The 23,069-nt window shown below is 38.4% G+C and overlaps 2 protein-coding genes across 2 annotated transcripts in view; both read right to left on the bottom strand.

The window, feature by feature from the left end:
- Positions 1–23,069, bottom strand: part of LOC126758939 (irregular chiasm C-roughest protein) — a 724,984-nt gene that overhangs the window by 585,299 nt on the left and 116,616 nt on the right. The window lies entirely within an intron of this gene.
- LOC126759291 (myotubularin-related protein DDB_G0290005-like) lies at positions 13,895–14,822 on the bottom strand. The gene is made up of 2 exons (XM_050474027.1): positions 14,759–14,822; positions 13,895–14,667 (listed from the first exon to the last, which is right to left on the bottom strand). Exons 1-2 carry the CDS (start codon positions 14,820–14,822, stop codon positions 13,895–13,897), a joined length of 837 nt encoding a protein of 278 aa, XP_050329984.1.

Genomic DNA, 23,069 nt, shown 5'->3' on the forward strand with positions numbered 1-23,069 from the left:
TGTTTGGCCAGTGAAGCGATGCGTATGCCAAGCGGATGGCAAACTATGGAAGTGAAAATAAATGAAGAATTGCATTGAAAAAGAAACGAAATGCTTATAAAATGAAACTTACCACACGAATGAAGTACTGTTATCAAAAATAAAAACACACACCACTGAAAGCACCGCATTGCTCTCTTTCAATAAACACTTCTTAGATAAAATTAGAAAAGGCTTAATGCTTTTGCTTATGAAAATCTCTACTTCGGTCAATGCTCACAATCGACTGAGCGGCGCAAATGGCCAAGTCACCGTTTATATAAGTATGATAGTCATAAATATTCAGGCACTTTGGTCACTAGTTTAGTAGCTGTAGTAGTTATATATATATATTTTTTTACATGTATGTAGGTATGTACCAAGCAAAACAGCAGACAAAAGAATTAAAAGGTAGAAATCACTAAAATTTGGAATTCAATAGATCACTAGGCATATATGTACACACAAATGTCTACACACTTTTAGAATATAATAGTAAGTTGACTATACTAGTAAGAAAAGAGTGCACGAGAAAGCAGTGTTGCACAAAAACGAAAAGAGATGCAAAAAGAGGTATGATTAGAACTTATTATAGAAACAATAACAAACCAAAGTAAAGGTAATATAAAGAGCTTGAAATGAAATACAAAAACAAATAAGTAAAAAGAGAACTTGAAAAAATAGCAAATATATAACAGCAACTACCAGCTTCTAAAAGAAAAATAGAGATCGTCGTATTATAACTAGTGAATAAACTTCATTAACATGTGACTTCGTATAAATTGACTTTTATTTGTGACAATTTCTTTGCTCAAAGAAGATATTACTAGATGCACTGAACATTTCAGAAGCAAATTTCTTGTAGATTTTAGCGGCGCAATAAAGCCAGCCTAACTTTTTTGTGCTTATAATGAAGTTTGTGGCTTAAGTCTTTCGTTTTTTGTTTACAGATTTATTTTTACTCGAAAATGTGCATAAAATAAACTTTTTTTACGAGATATTTCATAAAATTTCTTAAACATATGAATTGTAAATATTTTTAATTGAAAACCCATATTTTAATGTAGAGCCTTTGCTTTAAGCTGTAATGTGATAAGCGCTAAGAAAATTTGAAACTCATTAAGACCGCATACCTTCGCGGTTGGAATTAAGTGTTTTTATATTGCATATTTCTAATGTAGACATAAAAGGAAATGTGTGCTATAAAGGGTTTGATCGAAAGCATGTTGGTTTAAGAGATATCAAGCGCCAAACTTGACTTCGCCCTCACTATTCACTTCGCACAGTGGGGCCGAAAGGGTTCATTTCTCGGATTAATTAAAAAATAAAAAATAAAGCTCCCTTAAAACCGCTTACACTTACTTAAAGTACAAAAAATGCTACAACAATTAGTTAAAAATAATAATAAATGCCAAGTACATAACGGTTGTTAATATTTATTCAAAAAAAAAAAGAAAATTAGCAGATAAAGGCGCATATAAGTCAACTGAATGTAAAAGTTTACAGAACAAATTATAAAATCGTCAAGCATAAGTTATTTAAGTATTTCGCTAAAATTTGTGATACAAAATAACTGTGAAAGTATTTTTTTTTTGTGTATATATATTTTTTTTTGTTGATATTTTAAATTTTGTTTTGTTTTAATATTCCTTATTTTAAAAATAATGTGTTCAAATTAAATTTTGTAGGCACATGCCCAAAGGTAATCTCTTTTACAGGCCTCAGCTTGTAAAATATTTTGAAATTTTAGTTATGGGACAATGGCTAAAGATATCATGGCATAATAGTATTTGCTTTTGAGTTTAAGGACAAATGGAGTAACTCCCATGGAAGGGAAGACAGATTTTTGGCTAAAAAAAACGAATTCGAAAAGAAATTTCCTTTAAAGACTCTAGTCATTCATTTAAATTAGAAAAAAAAAACAAGTAAGGAAGGGCTAAATTTGGGTGCAACCGAACATATTATACTCTTGCAACTTACAAGAATCTAAGCTAGAAAAATGCTTTATGATGTGAAACGTCATCCTGAGGATCGAAATCCAAGCATATACATATACATACATACATATATGTAAATGACAGTTGGGGTAGTATCGACCAGATTTTATCTATTTTTCTCAATACCACATACTATTAACATGTCACATACTAAAAAACTATGATTAGAGTAAAGTCAGCCGGATGTTCGCAAGTCCTGGTATTAGTTATATGGGGGGTAAGTCAAGTTTTCGCCCAATTTTATTCATTTTAGGCACAAAGATAAAGTGTCATGATTAAAATACGCTCTTCCAATTTCATTGAGATAACTCAAATATTGGCTGATATATCCATTATAAAGTCACCTGGAAGTTCGAAAATCTTTATAATGTATTAGGTATATGGGGGCTTAGGGAAATATTGACCTGATTCAAGCGATTTTTAACATACAGACATACCATTGTCAGAGAAGTATTATCCCATAATTTCAATTATATATCTCACACATTGACCGGTATTTTCGATCAAAAGTCAACCATAGGTACTGGGATCCAAATATTCGGTACCTAGGAGCTTGAACAGTGACATATACTATAGGCACTATTCATGCAAAGTTTAATCTTCTTCTTCTTCTTAATTGGCGTAGACACCGCTTACGCGATTATAGCCGAGTTAACAACAGCGCGCCAGTCGTTTCTTCTTTTCGCTGCGTGGCGCCAATTGGATATTCCAAGCGAAGCCAGGTCCTTCTCCACTTGGTCCTTCCAGCGGAGTGGAGGTCTTCCTCTTCCTCTGCTTCCGCCGCCGGGTACTGCGTCGAATACTTTCAGAGCTGGAGTGTTTTCATCCATCCGGACAACATGACCTAGCCAGCGTAGCCGCTGTCTTTTAATTCGCTGAACTATGTCAATGTCGTCATATATCTCGTACAGCTCATCGTTCCATCGAATGCGATATTCGCCGTGGCCAATGCGCAAAGGACCATAAATCTTTCGCAGATTTTTTCTCTCGAAAACTCGTAACGTCGACTCATCGGTTGTTGTCATCGCCCAAGCCTCTGCACCATACAGCAGGACGGGAATTATGAGCGACTTATAGAGTTTGGCTTTTTTCGTCGAGAGAGGACTTTACTTTTCAATTGCCTACTCAGTCCGAAGAAGCACCTGTTGGCAAGAGCAATCCTGCGTTGGATTTCTAGGCTGACATTATTAGTGGTGTTAATGCTGGTTCCTAAATAGACGAAATTATCTACAACTTCAAAGTTATGACTGTAAACAGTGACGTGAGAGCCAAGTAGCGAGTGCGACGACTGTTCGTTTGATGACAGGAGATATTTCGTTTTCCCTCGTTCACTACCAGACCCATTTTCTGTGCTTCCTTGTCCAGCCTAGAGAAAGCAGAACTAACGGTGCGGGTGTTGAGGCCGATGATATCAATATCGTCGGCATACGCCAACAGCTGTACACTCTTATAGAAGATGGTACCTTCTCTGTTTAGTTCTGCAGCTCGAACTATTTTCTCCAGGAGCAGGTTGAAGAAGTCGCACGATAGGGAGTCGCCTTGTCTGAAACCTCGTTTGGTATCGAACGGCTCGGAGAGGTCCTTCCCGATCCTGACGGAGCTTTTGGTGTTACTCAACGTCAGTTTACATAGCCGTATTAGTTTTGCGGGGATACCAAATTCAGACATCGCGGCATAAAGGCAGCTCCTTTTCGTGTTGTCGAAAGCAGCTTTGAAATCGACGAAGAGGTGGTGTGTGTCGATTCTCCTTTCACGGGTCTTTTCCAAGATTTGGCGCATGGTGAATATCTGGTCGGTTGTTGATTTTCCAGGTCTGAAGCCACACTGATAAGGTCCAATCAGTTTGTTGACGGTGGGCTTTAATCTTTCACACAATACGCTCGATAGAACCTTATATGCGATGTTGAGGAGGCTAATCCCACGGTAGTTGGCGCAGATTGTGGGGTCTCATTTTTTATGGATTGGGCATAGCACACTTAAATTCCAATCGTTGGGCATGCTTTCGTCCGACCATATTTTACAAAGAAGCTGATGCATGCTCCCTATTAGTTCTTCGCCGCCGTGTTTGAATAGCTCGGCCGGTAGTCCGTCGGCCCCTGCCGCTTTGTTGTTCTTGTGGCGGGCAATTGCTATTCGAACTTCTTCATGGTCGGGTAATGGAACGTCTGCTCCATCGTCATCGATTGGGGAATCGGGTTCTCCTTCTCCTGGTGTTGTGCGTTCACTGCCATTCAGCAGGCTGAGAAGTGTTCCCTCCATAATTTAACTATGCTCTGGGCATCAGTGACTAGATCCACTTTGGGGGTTCTACAAGAGTATGCTCCGGTCTTGAAACCTTCTGTAAGCCGCCGCATTTTTTTCGTAGAATTTTCGAGCATTACCCCTGTCGGCCAGCTTATCAAGCTCTTCGTACTCACGCATTTCGGCCTCTTTCTTCTTCTGTCTGCAAATGCGTCTCGCTTCCTCTTCAACTCTCGGTATCTATCCCATCCCGCACGTGTAGTGGTCGATCGTAACGTTGCGAGGTAGGCAGCCTGTTTTCTCTCCGCTGCGACACGGCACTCCTCGTCGTACCAGCTGTTCTTTTGCTCTTTCCGAAAACCAATGGTTTCGGTTGCAGCTGTACGTATGGAATTTGAAATGCCGTCCCACAGTTCCCCTATACCGAGTTGTTGACTAGTGCTCTCAGAGAGCAGGAGTGCAAGCCGAGTAGAAAATCGTTCGGCAGTCTGTTGTGATTGCAGCTTTTCGACGTCGAACCTTCCTTGTGTTTGTTGGCGTGCGTTTTTTGCTGCACAGAGGCGAGTGCGAATCTTAGCTGCAACAAGATAGTGGTCCGAGTCGATGTTAGGACCTCGGAGCGCACGCACATCTAAAACACTGGAGACGTGTCTTCCATCTATCACAACATGATCGATCTGGTTGGTAGTTTTTCGATCCGGAGACAGCCAGGTAGCTTAATGAATCTTCTTATGCTGGAATCTAGTACTACAGATAACCATATTTCGGGCCCCGGCGAAGTCAATCAGCCTCAACCCATTTGGGGATGTTCTTTGCCCACCCTGGCGTTAAAGTCGCCAAGCACGATTTTGACATCGTGGCGGGGGCAGCTCTCATAAGCGCGCTCCAAGCGCTCATAGAAGGCATCTTTGGTCACATCGTCCTTCTCTTCCGTCGGGGCGTGGGCGCAAATCAGCGATATGTTGAAGAACCTCGCTTTGATGCCGATTGTGGCTAGACGTTCATTCACCGGAGTGAATGATAGTACTCGGAGACGGAGTCTCTCTCCCACCACGAATCCAACACCAAACTTGCGCTCCTTTATATGGCCACTGTAGTAAATGTCACAAGGACCTACTCGTCTCTGTCCTTGTCCCGTCCATCGCATTTCTTGGACGGCGGTGATGTCAGCCTTTATTTTTGCGAGGACATCAACCAGCTGGGCAGCGGCACCTTCCCAATTAAGGGTCCGGACATTCCAGGTGCATGCCCTCAAATCGTAGTCCTTATTCCGTTTGCCATGGTCGTCATCAAAAGGGGGGTCTCTCATCCGAGGCTGTTTTAACGTTTTCATTGGTATTGTTTTTTTACGTGGCGGGTCCCAAGCCCAGCGCACAACCCTTGTAGGGAATGTTTCGCCTTCTCACATTAGCTCGCCTTCGAACGGATGTTCTTAGGCTACCCAGAGGATACTTGGTCAAAGACCGGAAGTAGTGAGCTGCTTGAGCCATGTGTAAAAGAATCGTTTCTGGCCACTCCCAAGTGAATGGCGATCAGAGAACTTTCCTCACTTGCGTGAACTTCTACACATGACTCCATCCTCCAAAGTTTAATCCCAATATATTAATTGCTTCGTGGTTTGTGTATTGGAAAGTAAAAGAATCGAGTGGAATTCTAAATTGAGCTATAAGGGCAGTAGGCGTATTTATTGTCCGATTGCACTCATTTCAACAGAAATAACATAAATAAATAAATGAAAATATAACACGTACCAAATTTTTTCGAAATCGGTTAATCAAGTACCGAGATATAGTAGGGCGGTGCCCCGCCCATCGTCCAATTGTCACACAGACTTCAATAAGGCTCTCTCATACCATTTCGATGGTAAAATTTAATGTCTCTGGCGCATTTAATTATTGGTTTATCACACTTTTAGTAGTTTTGAACAGTACCGTTACACACTATAGGTAGGAATACTTGTAATATTCGTGCTGAGCGAATTTGGTTGTTGTAGCGTTAGTGTTTGAGGAGATATATACAATTAACTTATTAGAGGGCGGGGCCAAGCATACTTTTAAAAAATTTTTTAAATTTTAAATTAGAGCTTTTTTAATTTTTTTTTTTAATTTTAAATAAAACCAATATTTTTAATTACAACTGTAGCTAAATTTTCTTAAAAGCTTTTTAGTTTAACTAACTGAAATTATATTAAAAATAAAATTATGAAAAATCATAGAAATAACTCTTGAATTGAAAATAGGGCGGCAGGGCCCACTGTGCGTCGGCTAATCAGCTTTAAACGTGATTTCTCAAGAATGGTAGTTTTGAAAAGTTTCGGCATAATATATATTATATTCGAAATCCGCAAATTGTTACTGATTCACGAATCTCCTTGCTATGATGGGTAGCTGACTTTCTTAATAATATAAAACTTATATCGACGCTACAAGATTATCTCAAGATATTTTAGAATTCCGAGCTTAGAATTTTATAAACAACGCTCAGTATATATCAAGCAAAATCTCTATTGTCTAATCGGTAATAAAATGGTAACAATTATGTACATATACGGACTACTAACTTAGTCGCAAGGCAACGCTGAAATTCTCTAAAATTAGTGATGCAACATTATCTAAAGGGTCTTGGAATAATTCTGAAAAAAATCTTGAAGTATAAAAGTGACTGAAAATGTGAACACTCTATTTCAAACTTTTTACAAATATTCCTTAACGTATTATAACGGGCATTAGACCTATTATTAAAAGAAATAAATGTTTGTATATTTTTTATGGATTCTGAAAAAATTTATCTAGGCCGATATATGTAAATATGTAAGTAATTGTAAAATAAAATTTAAAATAAAAAAAATGTTTGCCAGATATGATTAGTTGTCGAAAAATTTGAAAACGACTTTGTTTTATGAACGAAAATGAAATAAAACGCACAAATTTGGGGAAAATTGATCCTGTTTTTGTATTATGCAGATAATTATGATTTGAACAAAATGTCGACCAAATGGTCACCACGGCTCCGTTTGCATATATCCACCCGTTTAAGCCAATTTTCAAACACCCGGCGCAACATTTCGGCGAGCTCCTCGAGCGTTGCTGGTTGATTGCCGCAAGCTTTTCATTTAATATACCTGCAGAGAAAACAATCTAGAGCTGATTTATTGCAAGATCTTGACGGACATTTGGCTGAATCATCGAGTTCATCAAGTTTTGGGAAAAAGGTCGGTCAACGTCGTGTTCTAATGCTCGCTATTTAGTGTAACTGAACTCCACTCGTAATATATTATATCTATTTTTGTGTGCATTGGATATACCGTTTAACAAGCATCATTAGTAATTAGTTATAATAAGTATATATAAGTTACTGTGATGACAATTACACGAGCTTTCAGTCATTTTGCGATTGTAGCATTAGAAAAAATTTATTGCTAATTTTAGGTTACTTAAACCGAAAATGACAGTAAAAGTTCCGAATACGTTGGATTTTTTCTGTTGTAATCAAGGCGCGTGGGGGTCAAACCACCGTCATTTACTAAGATGAAAAAGATAGCTGTATATGGTGAAACATTTTTGAACTCTAATTCATAATCAAAACACATTAAATACCATTCAGATCTCTTAGCACATTAGTCGATAACTTTTCCTTCAGAATTGTTGAGCAGTGTTATTGTTGTAGACAATTCACAAAAAAAGGTGAATTTTGTTTTCTTACTCAACACTTTTTCATATATTCGTATGTTTGTTTATTTAATTTTGAAATAAAAATATCGGAAAAAAGTAGGATGTACCATAGTAATAACAAGGGCTAAGTTCGGATGTAAGATGGATGGAGATCACTATATTGTGTTTTATGGGGCGCGGGGAAAATCTAGACTAATTTCTATAAATTATAATATATATAAAATATATCTGAGGACAAATTTCATTTTTTTTAAGAAGATAACTTACACATTGACCGACATATTAGGTATAAAGTCTGTTAAACTAACGAGTCTCTTTATATAGAATATATGAGAGATGGCGTAAATGGGAGAGTTACTTCAGATATTTTGGGTATGTGTACCCCATATCCAACGTTATAAGTTTATTAATTGTTTCTAAAATATCTCACAATCTAACTGATGTATTTATATGGGATGAAGCCAACCGGACGTTTGAAGTTCTTAAATTGGGTAAATGGCGGTTGTGTCTAGTATTATCATTATAAGAACAGATGCTCTTCAAGCTTCAATTATGCCAATTTTGGGCATTACAACACATCGGTCGATTTGTTAGATAACATACAGATTGACCGATTTACAAGTATATCGTATAATGTCAACCGGCGGCAAAAATCCTTATATTAACTATAAGACGGGCCTGTTTGCGTATTCACCAGATTTAATCTATTTTAGTCACAATGGTGTACTGTTATTAGGAATACATTATACATTCTCTCTGAATTTCATTATAATTTCTAAAATACTGAACGTTGACTGCGATATAAAGGCAATCGGAACTTTGAAACTATTTATCTTAAGTATATGGGTTATGGAAACCAAAACCCGATTTTACTACTTTTTAGCAACCGGGACACATTATTACCTGGAAACGACGTTCTCTAAGTTTGGTTGTTATATTTTAGAGATTGGCCGCTATTTTTAGGACTCTGGTCCACTTATTTGAACCTTAGGAGTAATAGGACTTTACGTAGTTTTCAATAAAACCGATATGTGAGATATAGGCATTAAACTTGGTTTTCTTTCTTGGTGTGTTAGAAATGATATATCATTGAACCTTAAAAAGAGTGAAGAGTGTGCTTTTCCCGTAGATCTGCTCATCGGTTCGGCGGTAGGAGGGCAATCGTTGCGTAATTTTATTGTTTAACCTTTTCGTGGCGCGACCATTCCCACTTTTCAAAAATATTCAGCTCACAGAAGCCCCTTACTGCTGGAATCAATTGTAAAAAATTACAATTTCATGTCTACGTGATCGGAAATTTTTAACATCCTCGTAACATGACCGTAAACAAGTGTAATTGGTCAAAAGTGAAAATAGAAAAAGTTTTTTTATAAATCATATAGTATATTTTAATCGTTTTCCACATCTATCAGGATTACATATTTTCTTCACTTCTTTGCAGGTAATCGAATAAAATTTGGTAGAGGTATATTTGGTACACTTGCTGATGGACGTCCACCAGTTCTGGTGCGGCGCCTTCGCACAAGAACTTGTTGACGAATACGGTTCGGTCTACGTCGTAGGCGTAGTCTTTGTGGTCGGCGACGTTGATTTCTACGTCTACGCCTTCGGGCAGGTACGCGTCGACGCTGTATACGACGGCGTCGTTGACGATTTCGTCGTCGTTGATAATCCGATAATGATTGTTGTCGTGCTGCTTTGCCGACATTAGCATTGTCAGACTCAGGCTGACTAACCGAATTTTCGAGACTGTTGCCGAACCCACGTTGTTTAGAATTGACCGCTGTAAGATCATCATCGTCATTTTCGCTAACATCGCCTTCGTCGTTGTCATCTACATCATCACTATAACTACTGTAATTGTCGTTGGTGCTATCATAATCGTCATCATCATATTCATAATTGTCATAGAATCCAATAATCACTGGATTATGAGTCGGTGCAGGCGTGGTTGATGTTGCTGGCGCAGGCGTAGTTGGAGCTTTAGTTTCTGGCTCTGTGAAAGTTGTAGATTGTAGGTCTCTAACTGGAGCTGAAGGGTAATCATAATCATAATCGTCAAAATATCTACTACCATCACGAGTCAATGTAACTGTGACTGGATATGTTACGGTACTTTCTTCACATGAACTGTTTGTCGATTGACCCTTCAAACTGTTCCAATAATTTTGTGTTATAAATCGACCGGAAGGCAAAAAGTCCTCGTCTCTAGCCACAGAGCGATGATGTTTGCGGTTGCTATTAGCTCCGCGGTGCGGAACACGTGAAGCTATATTGTATTAAGAGAAATGTATAAATTAACCACGAAAAACAATTATGAACAAACTAGCGACTACTTACCGACTGTTTCCAGTGTCAGTGCCGCGATCAGTAACGACACTGATAATAAACGTGACCAGGTGAGCTGCATCATTGCTCACCAGTAATATTACTTGGATTAACGCTCGAAATATCCCCTTCGACTGTTCAATTCAACAAACTAAGGTGAACTGCATCTTTCGGTTTATATCGAGGGACTTTTATATGTGCTGCTAGCAATACAGATCACTGGGGTTCTCCTATAGTTTATAGTTAATTAAACCATCTGTTTATAGTCGTATTTGTTGTTTCTCAGAATATTAGATATGAATATATGTGCAGATTAATTGCTTCATTCTTAATCGCTGGTATATTGAAGAAATAGTGCAAAGAAATTTGCAAAAATTCGCAAAAGCAAGATACAAGACCAAACAGATATGTTGGTATCAGTTTAGAAAAAACGATTTACATAAAATTTGCATGACTGCCGTTGTACCAATGAACACGGACAAAGCATAATGCGAAATATCATGCTTATATATAATTATTATTTTGTTTGGTTTTTTTCTTTTTGCAAATGGCTTGTAAAGTCCAATAAAGTATCTTTATTCGCAACAAGAAGAGTATTGATTTGCAAACAAAATATTGTACATTGTTCAAGTTCTTTGCCTTATTTCTGACGTTGTTTAATGTGTGTAAGGTTGCGGCCAATACTTAAGCAGGTTGAGCGCAAATTTCTTCAAGTCTCGCGTGAATGTCAAAATCTTTAATTTGTGACTAACATAAAACTTTAGTATCAATGGTGACACTTCCAAGCGATCAAATACTTGATGCCATTTGATGCATTCCTACACATGTTTCGCAAATATAGGTCACACACTGACAGTTGTAGCTAAACGTATTAAGAAGTTTTGAAGGTAACGCGAACAAATCAAACTTGAAAAGTATGAAAAGAATTCCGTCCGTTTTTCTGTAATTCGGCTTTGTAAAGCTGTTTAACAGTTTTCCTTCCACAGATAATTGCTGTAGGCGACACCTTCTGAGTCGCAGAAAACTGTGGTAATGATCTTTCAGATTAGATAGGACAGTCTTCTCTTTCTTTGGAGTCTATTACATTGTTATGACAGTTAAGTGGTCGGAAATGGTCACACGGTTGCTCTTGTTGTCCATTTACCAGTCTGTTTGACTTTTAAGAAGCTTTCGATGTTATACATTCACAGAACGTTTTGACATACGAACGCTATTTGTGTTGTTTACAGTTACTTAAAATATTCACATCCGCCAAAAAATGGAATTAATTCGCGCGATTATTTTTGCGACATTCGACGTGGATTAACTCAGCAACAGTGCAGCGATGAACTAACTTCAACTTTTCACGATGAAGCTCCATCAAGGACCAGTGTTTATCGATGCTGTACACCAACTGATATTACAAGTTCGTGTTGCGACCTATCGTGGGAGTGAGACAACTATAGGCATTAGTGGAACTAGCATGCATTCAATATTGCATGGCATTTAAAAGGTATATTGTAGAAAAAAAATTTTGAGAAGGATCGCGCACAATTTGTTGATCGTTCAAAAAAAGCTCGTTGTCGATTGGTCGAGAGAAATATTAAAAATATACGAAAGCGGTGCTTCGAAACATGCCTATGACTTCATGACACATGGACTTATACGTATCGGCTCGAAAGTAAACAACAGCCGACTGTATGGCTAGCTCTCACATATTGACTAAAAAAAAACATCAGTTTGATGAGTCATCCACTGCATAGTCCCGCTTTGGCACCAATGACTTCTGTTTATTCTCCGCATGAAAAATAAAATTAACTAAGTGGTCAACGTTTTTTCACACCCGAAGAGGCGGTTGATGAGTTCAGAACGCATGTTTTAGAGATACCACAATCAAAGTGACAAAAGTGATTTTAGAATTGGTTCAAACGCATACAAAAGTATACAGATCCTAATGGGAACTATTTTTATAAGAGTAAAGGAGATAGGAAATTTAAACATGAAAAGTTATGAATATAGCGTTATCCGGAACCAGCTTAAAATAATACTAAATCGATCAGATGGTATCTTCACAAGTTTGGATTTCATTAGTGGCTTCTATGTGAGAATACCCTCTAGACCTAAACGGAAAAACGCTTAGTAGGCCAAGATAATTCTATCTTAAGTTATATCAACGAATCCAAAGTGAACTGTGGAGTAGAGGTAGGAGTACACTCTCAGGATCTTGATACATCTTTCTATATCCAACTACCAAACTCAGCTAGCTATTCCAAGCGGAAATACTAGTCATATAAAAGGCCTGTGGAGTTCTACTAGAAAGCTACGAAAGGGCAAAGAGAGCTATCATATACGCACATAGTCGGGCGGTATTGCTAGCTTAGTCATTGCCAAGGATAAACTCCAGCAAGGTCAACAAATGTAGGAAGAACCTAAGCTCACTGACAGGTCAACTCCACTTGTCCATAATTTCGGTTCCCGGAATATTTTCGGCAACGAAAAAACAGACGAGTTGACAAAGTGAGGAACCTCTCTAGAGAGGCGTATCAATACCATGCCCGCTAGGAACGATTAAGATCGAGCTAAATACGCTTTTTGAACAAAAAGCTCAGAAAGTATGAAAATCTACAATTAAATGCAAGATAGCGAAACAGATAAGCCCAAAATGTGACAACACAAGAACTAAGGACTTATTAAATAGGTATAAAGTATATATAGAGTATAAAGTATATATGGACTTACAGTTATTATGGATAACACGCGTTAAAAATGGGAATGACTGAAAATAGCACGTGCCGCAGTTACAAACTCGAAGGAAGTAAGGAAAGAGTTGTACACTTCCTCTGCTTATGCCCTTCCCTATCACAATCTCGATGTAGAGCTCTTGGAATCCATCAGGAGCAAAACCTTGAATGTCTATCTACAAAAATTTAATGGAGATAAGCAATTTCATTGTAGATACCAGTTGGTTTGAACACAACGATGAAACGACATAGCAATATTTACAGCCCTTAAGAATAGTTTATCAAAGTGGCGCATCTAGCGCTAATGGAGACCGAAGAGGTTGTACTCTTACCTACCCACCAAACAAAAGTGAATAAGATCACCAAAACGATTTCATTCTGGATACAGAGCCGATTAAACTCTAACTTATCTAAGCCTATATCATACTTCCAATGAGTCTCCCGACTTTACATCTCCCATGAAACCAACCCATCTAACATCCCTTTTCTACAACTAAAAAATATTTTTTTTCGATTTTTTAATTTCTAAGAATTTGCTTCCTCACTTGTCAGAACAAAACCGCGAGTTCGATTTGGACAGTGGCTTCTACATTTCATTTGCAATCGGGCTGGGCTGTAGACTAAATTATGGCAAAGATCTTGTATATACTAGAGCATGTTTCAGAACAGAAAGCAGGAGAAGTCTAAGCGTTAGACTGTCACTTGACTTTCCATCGGCCGTTCTATGGAGCTTAAAAGTTAGTGAGATGCGCTATTTGGAAGTTTACAAAACTGGAAAAGGGAACTTCAACCAGGCCTGGACCCGATCAGCTCAACGTGTAGTCTGTTATAAGAAAATTAACGTCTACATATACTATTCAAATTTTGTTTCTTTATTTCACTGGCATTATCCTTTGAGTTACATATCGTGCGCTGTTATTTAAACTTTCACCCGCACAATGCGTCTACGTTTGTTGGTGCGACGCGACTTTTTGCCGCCGCGACGATGACGACGCTGCTTCTTCTTGGCGAGTTGACGTCTTTTCTGTTGGTTGCGACGACGCTGTTGACGGCGGCGACGTTGACGACGTGCCTTCATTTGCGACTGACGACGACGTCTGTTTAGACGGCGTTGGCGTTGACGTTGACGTTGCACGCGACGACGCCAATTCGAAGGGCGAGCACGTGCTGCGCGACCAATATCCTCGACTGAGTCATTCAAATCTCCAATGCCGGCAATATTGACTTCGTCGCTGTCGTCTCCTTCCTCTTGTTCGTAATTGTCAATGGAATTCCTATCGGGATGGTACAATGCAAAGACGAAATCTTCATCTTCATTATCTGAGTCGTCGTCGAAATTGGGGAAGAAACGGGCTGTAGTATTTGTTGATGTAGTGGGAGTGGTTGTTGTTGTTGTGGTGGGCGTTGTAGGTGAGGTAGTTGTGGTAGGTGATGTTGTTGATGTCGTAGGTGTGGCGGGCGAAAGGGTAACAGTTGTGGTTGTGGGAGTTGATGGTACAAGTGTTGATGTCGTTGTAACGACAGAAGTGGTGCTTGTGCTGGGATTCTTTAGTGAGGTGAATTTATTGATAAAGTCCTGAGAGACAACACGTCCACTAGCGACATCTTCATGGATACGCTTTCCAGCATGTAAACGCGGTCTATTAAACAACTGATATCTTTGTTCTGCACCAGATTTGGGGATCTGCTTACCTATGTAACACAAAACAAAAACACAAAAAAATAATTCAAGTTTGGATAATGCCACTTCCAATCCACAATGTTGTGTAGAGTGATTCCTTACCTGAGGCGGGTAGTGTCACGGCTGCTAGGCCGAGCAACAGAATGGCAACTTTGAAGAAATACATGACGGCGGTGTACTTTGAAGTGTGAAGCGTTACTCCTCTCTACCAGGACACCTCGATTCGTTCTTTTTGAAACTAAATTCTACCCAATTGGGGAAATAGAATTTTATAAAGAAATATTTTGCTTTTTCTTGTAATATTATGTTACTCCAAGTGTTTGGAGCTCACTGATCGATAAGCCCTACAAACGCAATATTTATATGATGAACCATGGCAAAAAGCCTATCGAAATAGGCCTAAATTCTGTTTCTACCATACTACCATGTAATACATATGAACAACAACAACTACAATATAAATTATCATCGATATGCTGTTTATACATTTACAACATACAACAACCACAATAGGCGTAGCTAGCGCTCGTTTAGCTACACTTGCCTTTACAGAACGTTGTAAGTTAATTTACATAAATCGCATAAAAATTGCAAATCAAGATATTTGAATAATCGTCTCTGGCATAGGCCTAAGAGAAACCAACTAACTTAGGTAGCATCAATTCTTTCCCGTTATTTTACAGTAACAGCAGCGAAAGAATCTATAGGCATACATATGAATACATAAATATCTCACACTATTTACTTTACACATTATAGTTTACAGCAGATTGGTGTATATACAAAATACATTGTATATACATTTAGTAACACATAATCAACATTAGTCTAATCTTTAGTTTTCTCAAATATGTTTTTGGCTCACCTGCCATATTCAGTGCCGCATTCTCATGCACGTAACCTTTAATGATTGCCTGTTCACTTTAAAGAAATGTAATAAACACATTTCAGTAATCCCGTATGATCAAATTTGACCCGGACTGGTATATAACTGCTCGCAAAACTCGAATCGATACAAATATTCCTCATAGATTGATAAAAACTTTTTTATATTTGTTTACGACGTGAAAAGTCTATCAGGCGATATTTACCATGTGTTCCCAAGAGAATTACGACTACAGAATCGTTGAAAATGTTGCGGAAGTGTTTTGGGGAGTCAACCATATTTTATCACGAACACAAATTTGAGTACCGCAAAGCATTCAGTGAAGAGCGTCAAATCACCGAGAACTTCAAGTTGTTTAGTCACCTCTGTTAATGTTGATAACATCGAAAGGGTTAAAGAAACAGTGCTTTAAAATCGTTGTGGTGGCATTAAAGTGACAGTAGAGGATCTAAACAACTCTTACGAATCGAATCAATACATTTTGATTAACGCGCTTCATATGTCAATGCAAGATTCATACCAAAATCCCTGTATTTCTTAGAAGAACGACATCGATTATAAGTCGCAAAAGAGATGCTTGGCAACGTAACTGAGCATTACGTCGAAATTCTCCAACAATTTAGCGAATGACGCTCTAAAAATGAGTTGAAACTGAATGAAACCATTCCATTAAAGGCAATCTTAATCGATGCTTATAGCAAGTTTTTGAAAACTAGACGAAATTTCGGGATTCAGCAACCCTAGTTTTGCATTCTGGCAACTCACAACTCTATCGTAAGGTTTAAAATTTTTGTTGTTATACATACACAGAACGTTTTGTCGGATATGAGCACTATTTATAATGCTTACAGTAACTTAAAATATTAATATCGACAAAAAAATGAAATTAAATCTCGAACATTTTCACGCGATCTCTGCAACAGTGCATCGATGAACTTAATTCAATTTCTGGCGATGAAGCTCCATCAAGGACTAGTGTTTATTTATGATATACTGAATCCAGTCGAGGTTGTAGATTACTCCAAGACAAAGATCGTGAAGACAAAGATCGTGAAGATCGTGAAAAACCGGCTCTTGTTCCGGAAACTATTGATGCTGTGCGCAGACTGATATTGCAAGATCATCATGTGACATATCGTGGAATTAAGTCAACTATAGCCATTATTTTGTTCGAGCACTTAAACCATCGCTTTGATGAGTAATCCACCATCAGGTCTTGGCACTCAGCGACTTCTTTTTATTCCCGTACGAAAAAAATAAACTAAGAGGTCAACGTTTTTCGACACCCGAAGAACCGGTTGATGAGTTCAGAAAGATTTTTTTTGCTAATAACTCAAACAGAGTGGCAAAAATGTTTCAAAAATTGGTTCAAACGCTTGCAAATTTATAGGTTTTTTATTTTGAAACAAAAAAAAAAAAAAATAAAGCGATTTTCGTGGATAAATATTTGTTTTTGTTCACTAATCCCGAAATATAAAAAGGCAACCTATGTAGTAACTTGTAAGTAGGCAAAGTGAAATCTTCTTAATCCTTCCGTTTCGATTATACAGCTTTTGCGAAACTAGTATTAAATAACTTGAACTTGTAAATCTTCAACCTTTGGCGTCCTTAGAATTGGCAAGAATATAAACAAAACGTTCAAGCAAATTTGTGGTGGATAAATGGGGCTTAGCTCTATACGTGCGATCCCCGTTTCGAAGATCAGAGTTAAAACTTAAACTAACTAAACCTAAAACACATCCTGAAAGCTCATAGCCAACTTAGCTTTAAGAAGAAACAACCAAAAGTTTGAACCAAGTAGCATTCGGTATGTACTTGTATGACCAAAAATTGTCCAAATCGAACCAAAACTGTTCAAATAATGAGGTAGCGAATATTTGGACCCCAATACGTTTACTTGACTTTTTATTGAAAACATCGGTCAAGGTGTGAGATATGTAATTGAAATTCGAAGAGAATCCTATCCGACATTCACATACATGCTATTGGACCCACGCCTATTACGAAAACGTCTCAAGCGACGTTTTGTTGTTGGTTTTGTGTTGTCGATTTTGCTTGCTTGACTTGGACTTGTATTTGGTTACGTTTACGTGTTCTTCTAAGATTCTGCTGACGACGACGTTTTAGTATGACACGTCGACGCTTTTGTTGTGAGCGGCGTCTCGCAAGTTAACGTTGTCTTAGTCGTCGTCGGATCGTCTGGGCGAGAGCAGCACGTCCTAACTTTTCATGAAGACTACCGTAACTTAAACTGTGTTCATCGCAACCGTCGTCTTCAGCTTCTTTCAGCGCATTGTCATCTTGTTCATCGTCATCACGTCGGGCTTGTCGAAGTTGTAGGGCTAATCAAAGATGTAGGACTGGTCGCATATGTAGGACTTGTCGAGAGTTGTGGAAGGACTTGTAGTCGTGTCTGGATAAGTGGAAGTAGTTGGGCATCTGGTGACGTACAACAACCGTTTGTTGTTGTAACACCCTTCAGCGTATTTAAAAATTGACTGGTGATACGACCTTGAGGCTTTACGTTCTCATATCGTCCCACTGATGCGGTGGATCGGCGTCGATTTTTGAATATGCTTCGATTCGCAGCATCTGGTCAAGGGAAACGACAAAAGTATAACAATGAATACACTTAGATGTTCTCGCAGAGCAGTCAAGTTGTATGTAAATGACCTACCCACGAATTGAAGAGTTAGGAGAAAAACTAGCATGAGGGCTAATTGGAGTAAACGCATTGTGCCGCTAACTTAAGTAAAAATTGCCAAACTAGACGTATAATTGTGGTCGCTTTGCTCGATTTTCAGAAAAATCCAATTATATTAAAGGCTATCCCGAGGCTAAATAATTAAATGTAATTTCTCCGAATTCTAAAAGCAGTGAGAGTTGAGTACCCAAATAATAGTGATAGTTAGTAAAAATATTGGTCATAAACTTCGTAAATGCGAAAGCAATAAATCATCTCAACTACTGATCTGGGTTCTTGTTAAGTTTTGAGATCAATAGTAATTGTCTTCACGTGTCTGTGTTGATATGTAAACAACAGCGCTCAGTTGTTCAATTGATGCTGCTCCAAAATAAAATTAGCGGCAATTCAAGAACTCCGTTTACAGTTACCGAGACAGTATGCACACAAATAATTGCTAACAATTTGTTTTAATTACGGCTCAAGCGACCGATTCGAGAGTGCAAAGTTGCCGCAGTGATCAAAGAGTAGAAGAAGAAAATGATAAAATCTGATCAATACTAAGCGATCTAAGGATTTTTCGGATTTTTTGTTTACAACTTTCGTTACAGTATTGGTATTTTAGTATGGATCCTTAACTTTTTCGAAAATATAGTACAGCCTAACAGGTGAATTGAAAAGTCCCCGGCCTACCAGAGTAAAGAACATTTTTTGACAAATTCGTTTTTTTCAACATAGTTCTCTTTAATGGTGAGATACTGATTATAGCGTCTCTACAACTTTTCGATACCATTTTTATGGTACGATTTGTCTTTTGCTTCAAAATAGGCATCAGTTTTGGTTTTCAGCTCTTCATTCGATAAAAAAATGTTTACCAGCAAGCGCCAAGTTTTTGCTTTAATTTTTTTCCCCTTCAAAAAGGCAATATTTTACCAACACGCGAAATTCCTTTTCATAGATTTTTTCCCAATGACAAAAGTTACTTCACTCAAAATGATATAAGGTAATTTACAAACTTATATGACGATTATAAACGCTAATTTTGAAGGTTAGGGTATATATATGGATTTAATTTTAGTAGCGCCATCTACGTGTCAGGCCGAGGACTTTTTATTGACCTGGTTTGTTCACAGGAGATAGTGTAAATTTCTCAAATCCGCCGAGGAATTTTCTCCTCTTATTCTTTATAATATTAGTATAGATAACTTGGTCGATGTGAAAATGTTAACCTTATAAAAGTGTTGTCTTGATCATTATATGGTAGGTATAATAGTTTTAGAGCTTCAGATCTACATAACATTGTGTATAGTAGTTAATAAGTAAGGTATTCTATTGAAATAAATTGGATAGAATTATTTATTATATTTTATTTTATGTAAAAAAATTTATTATATTTAATTTAGTTGATGCAGTGATAAAATTGAGGGTAATGGGTTTGACAAATGATATAACGTGTCTTGAAAATGTTTGAACATTGTTTTGAAGACCTCTTTTCATATACCCGAACCTAGCTGCTCTTTATTTGTTCGGGTTCAAGATTATCTAACTGAATTAAATTCATATATATTGGGTTCGGTGGTTGATCCAGAGATCGCAAATAGAACTCAAGTTTACTCAGGCATTTAAATTCATTTTTAAGTTCAGTGGCATATCTGAACGTATGAGCTCCCAAGAGTTTAAGCCTTGATCTCGCAAACAGGGGAGAGGTTTTCACATCGCCTTATTTCATTCAGCTTTTGCAGCTGGCAGGCCGGACGCCAGAATTCGTTCCCATTCTACTGATAATGGGGCTAGTGTGCTTTTCCTTACCAGCTTGTCAGCTTAACAGTTACCTGCTATTCCGCTGTGGTTTGGACCCATAATAAAAGGATCACAAAAAGTCCCGATGCCATTGATAGCGAGATTTTTTAAGCAACCTTAAACGAATGGTTAGTGAGCTCAAAGCAATCAATGTCTTCCCTACTCTGATCTCGATATTAGCCTTCAATGGAAGCTTTTTATCTAAGAATCTTAAGGTTGGAGCAGCTCCCGGCATACACGTAAATATTCAAGTACTGGCTTTAACATGAAATCTTTGTAGATCTAAGACTAGGTACCAATTTTTTAAATGAAGCATATTTATCCAGAAAAGTTTAAAGCTGAAGTCCAAAGTGTCTTCAGTAACTGATGACGTAGATACAACCCTTTAAGGTGGAAAATTGAAAAAAACTTTAAGTATGAGTTGTAATGTCTGTATCATATTAAAGTAATGATTATTACTGTCGGCAAAAGAGTTTTATTTAAAACAATCACGCAATTTCGTATTTAACTTAAAATTAGTTTATTAAATCGAAAATAAATAGTATAAATTAATCATGCTTTTAATACTTAAAATATACATTTTGAAACGAATCTATCAACTTTAGGCAGCTTGTCCGACGATTGCAGTTTCTGCCTTGTCACCGTCCAGAATGACGATCATCTGAGGTACGTTGTTCACCTGCGAGCGAAGGGGATACACAGTTTGCTCTTCCTCGAAATACGGGCTGCCGTTATTGAAGTTCTTCGTGGTGCGTTTCTTCAGTGATGACTTTTGCTTGGTTTTACGCATACCGTTTTTCGATGAGCGACGCTTGTTGCTAGTGCTCGACTTTCTCTGCTTTTTGTTGCTGCTACTACGACGCTTATTGCCACCATTGTTGACGCGACGACGACTTGCTGATCCTTTCTTCGTATTTCGCCTGCGTACAGAGTTGACGCGTTGATTTTGACGTTTGGCACTGTTCAGACGATTAGCGACATTCTTCCTGTGATGTGTACGACGTACGTTGTTGTTGGTCTTGCGCTTGCGTACGCGCTGGCGACGACGTACGGCACGTTCCTCGGGCACTATACCATCATCGTCTTCCATCTCATCAACGCCGTTGGCAGCGCGTTGTACTCCGGCAGCTTTCCGTGCACGATAAACTTGATAGTTGTGGAAGCTTTTGAGATGACGAGCTAGGCGTGCCTGAGGTAGAGCGATAAGCAATATTAAAGATATGTTTTGTATAAAATCACGTGTTGTGTATTTCGGTTAACGCACCATCTCGGGTTGTTGCAATATCTCGGCATTCATAGCGAGCTCAAGATTTTCGGTTTTACTATCCTCAGCGCCGATGACAGCACTTTCGGTCTCAGCAACATCTCCCTCTCCCACCGGCTTACCTTGCTCTTCATCTGTCTTCTCTTCTACCTCTACAGGCACAATGGCGGGATTTTCAGACAATTCGGATTTTGCTGGTAAAGGCACACTAAGGACCTTGTCAGCTTCTGGCAGCGGCAATTCGAGTGCGACTTCGTCATTTCTTGCCTCAACAATTGCACCAGCAACAGATAGCGGTTCCTCTAAAAGGTCGTTTATGATAGTATTAGAAATTACTATAGTTCTGTTGCGTTCGATTAAGAATCGTATACGTACCAGCTGTGACGCTGCCTAGCAACGCAGCGGCGCATAAAAGCGCCAAGAAAACACACAACTTGGACTTGGCCATTGCGTGTTGAATACTTAAGAGTTAATGGTGTGTGTCGTATTTGCTTTCGGGACTTCAGCACACGTTTAGTTGCCAAGACGTTATGCGAACAACTAAAGCGCTGCTTACGCTCTTATATCGCCATTTTATGTATATTAAACAACAGCGATGGGCTATAAGCTAAACAATTTCAGTTCGAAGATCACTTTTTATTATTATATGACTAATCATGTTTGGTGCGTTGCTGTACACCACGATATTATCATATTCCGCTGACAGCCAAATGCTAGACTTTCTTTATGTTTCGCTGACACACAAATCGTTTTCTCTAAACATTTATTTGTTACCAATAGTTTAATGGGATGAAAAGTATGATTTTGACAGTTAAATGTAAAATTTACGATCGCAAGCGGTGAAATTTAGCCAAAATATTTCAATCGAAGGCAAGACTTGTCTAAAAAATGATACATAAGAAAGACAACGGGAAGTGAGGCGATCTTGATTAATAGTTGAACTCTTTGGACAATCTGAGCTTATTGTTGGTCGTTTGGCTTTCGCCGAATATATGATTGTAGAAGGATTGAAAGAGTAGAAAGAAAAATTGATGCGCTTATGCACTTTTCTGACAAAAATAGAGATTAATATTAACTATAAATCTGCGCAGTAAGTTCACTCAAACCTAACGAGTTAAATGCGTTTCTCTACTTTACTAATTTTTTTGTGCCTGAATTATTTTTCTAATATTTTTTTTTATTTGCTCAAGCATATACCATTTCTCCCTTTATTTTGAACCACAATATAAAAAATATAAGAATTTTCTATTTAATTTTTCAATATGTTTTATTTCATCCGTTTATTTTTCGCCGTCAATTACATTATTCAAGTAGCATCGTATAGCTGTCGATTGTTAGTTAACCTATAATACTAAAATAGTTCACGTGTGGTCCGTCAGCGCTTGGAATCAACCCTGCAGCCTTACAGGACGTGCGACACGACGATTACCACGTCGCCGTTTGGCGCCACCGCCCACTTGATAGACGCGTACGTTCTTGCGTTTGTTGTTAACACGGCGACGACGGTTGCCTCCGCGACGACGACGGGTCTTACCGCCACCACGGCGCACCACATTGCGACGCGAACCCTTGCGACGACGACGCACTAGCACACGATTGGCACGCGCCTCTTCGCTATCGGTCTCGCCACCTTCCATTAGCGCGACAACGCTGCCATTTGGTATGGCATCGAGTGCAGCACGCGGCACCAGTAGCGCCGTCTTGCCAGTCTTCTCGTCCACCACACTTTGTCCTTCGATTTCGATAATACCATCGGGTACCATAATTGCGCCGGCATGTT

This window comes from Bactrocera neohumeralis, chromosome 5 (genome assembly GCF_024586455.1).
Source record: "Bactrocera neohumeralis isolate Rockhampton chromosome 5, APGP_CSIRO_Bneo_wtdbg2-racon-allhic-juicebox.fasta_v2, whole genome shotgun sequence".
Taxonomy (NCBI): domain Eukaryota; kingdom Metazoa; phylum Arthropoda; class Insecta; order Diptera; family Tephritidae; genus Bactrocera; species Bactrocera neohumeralis.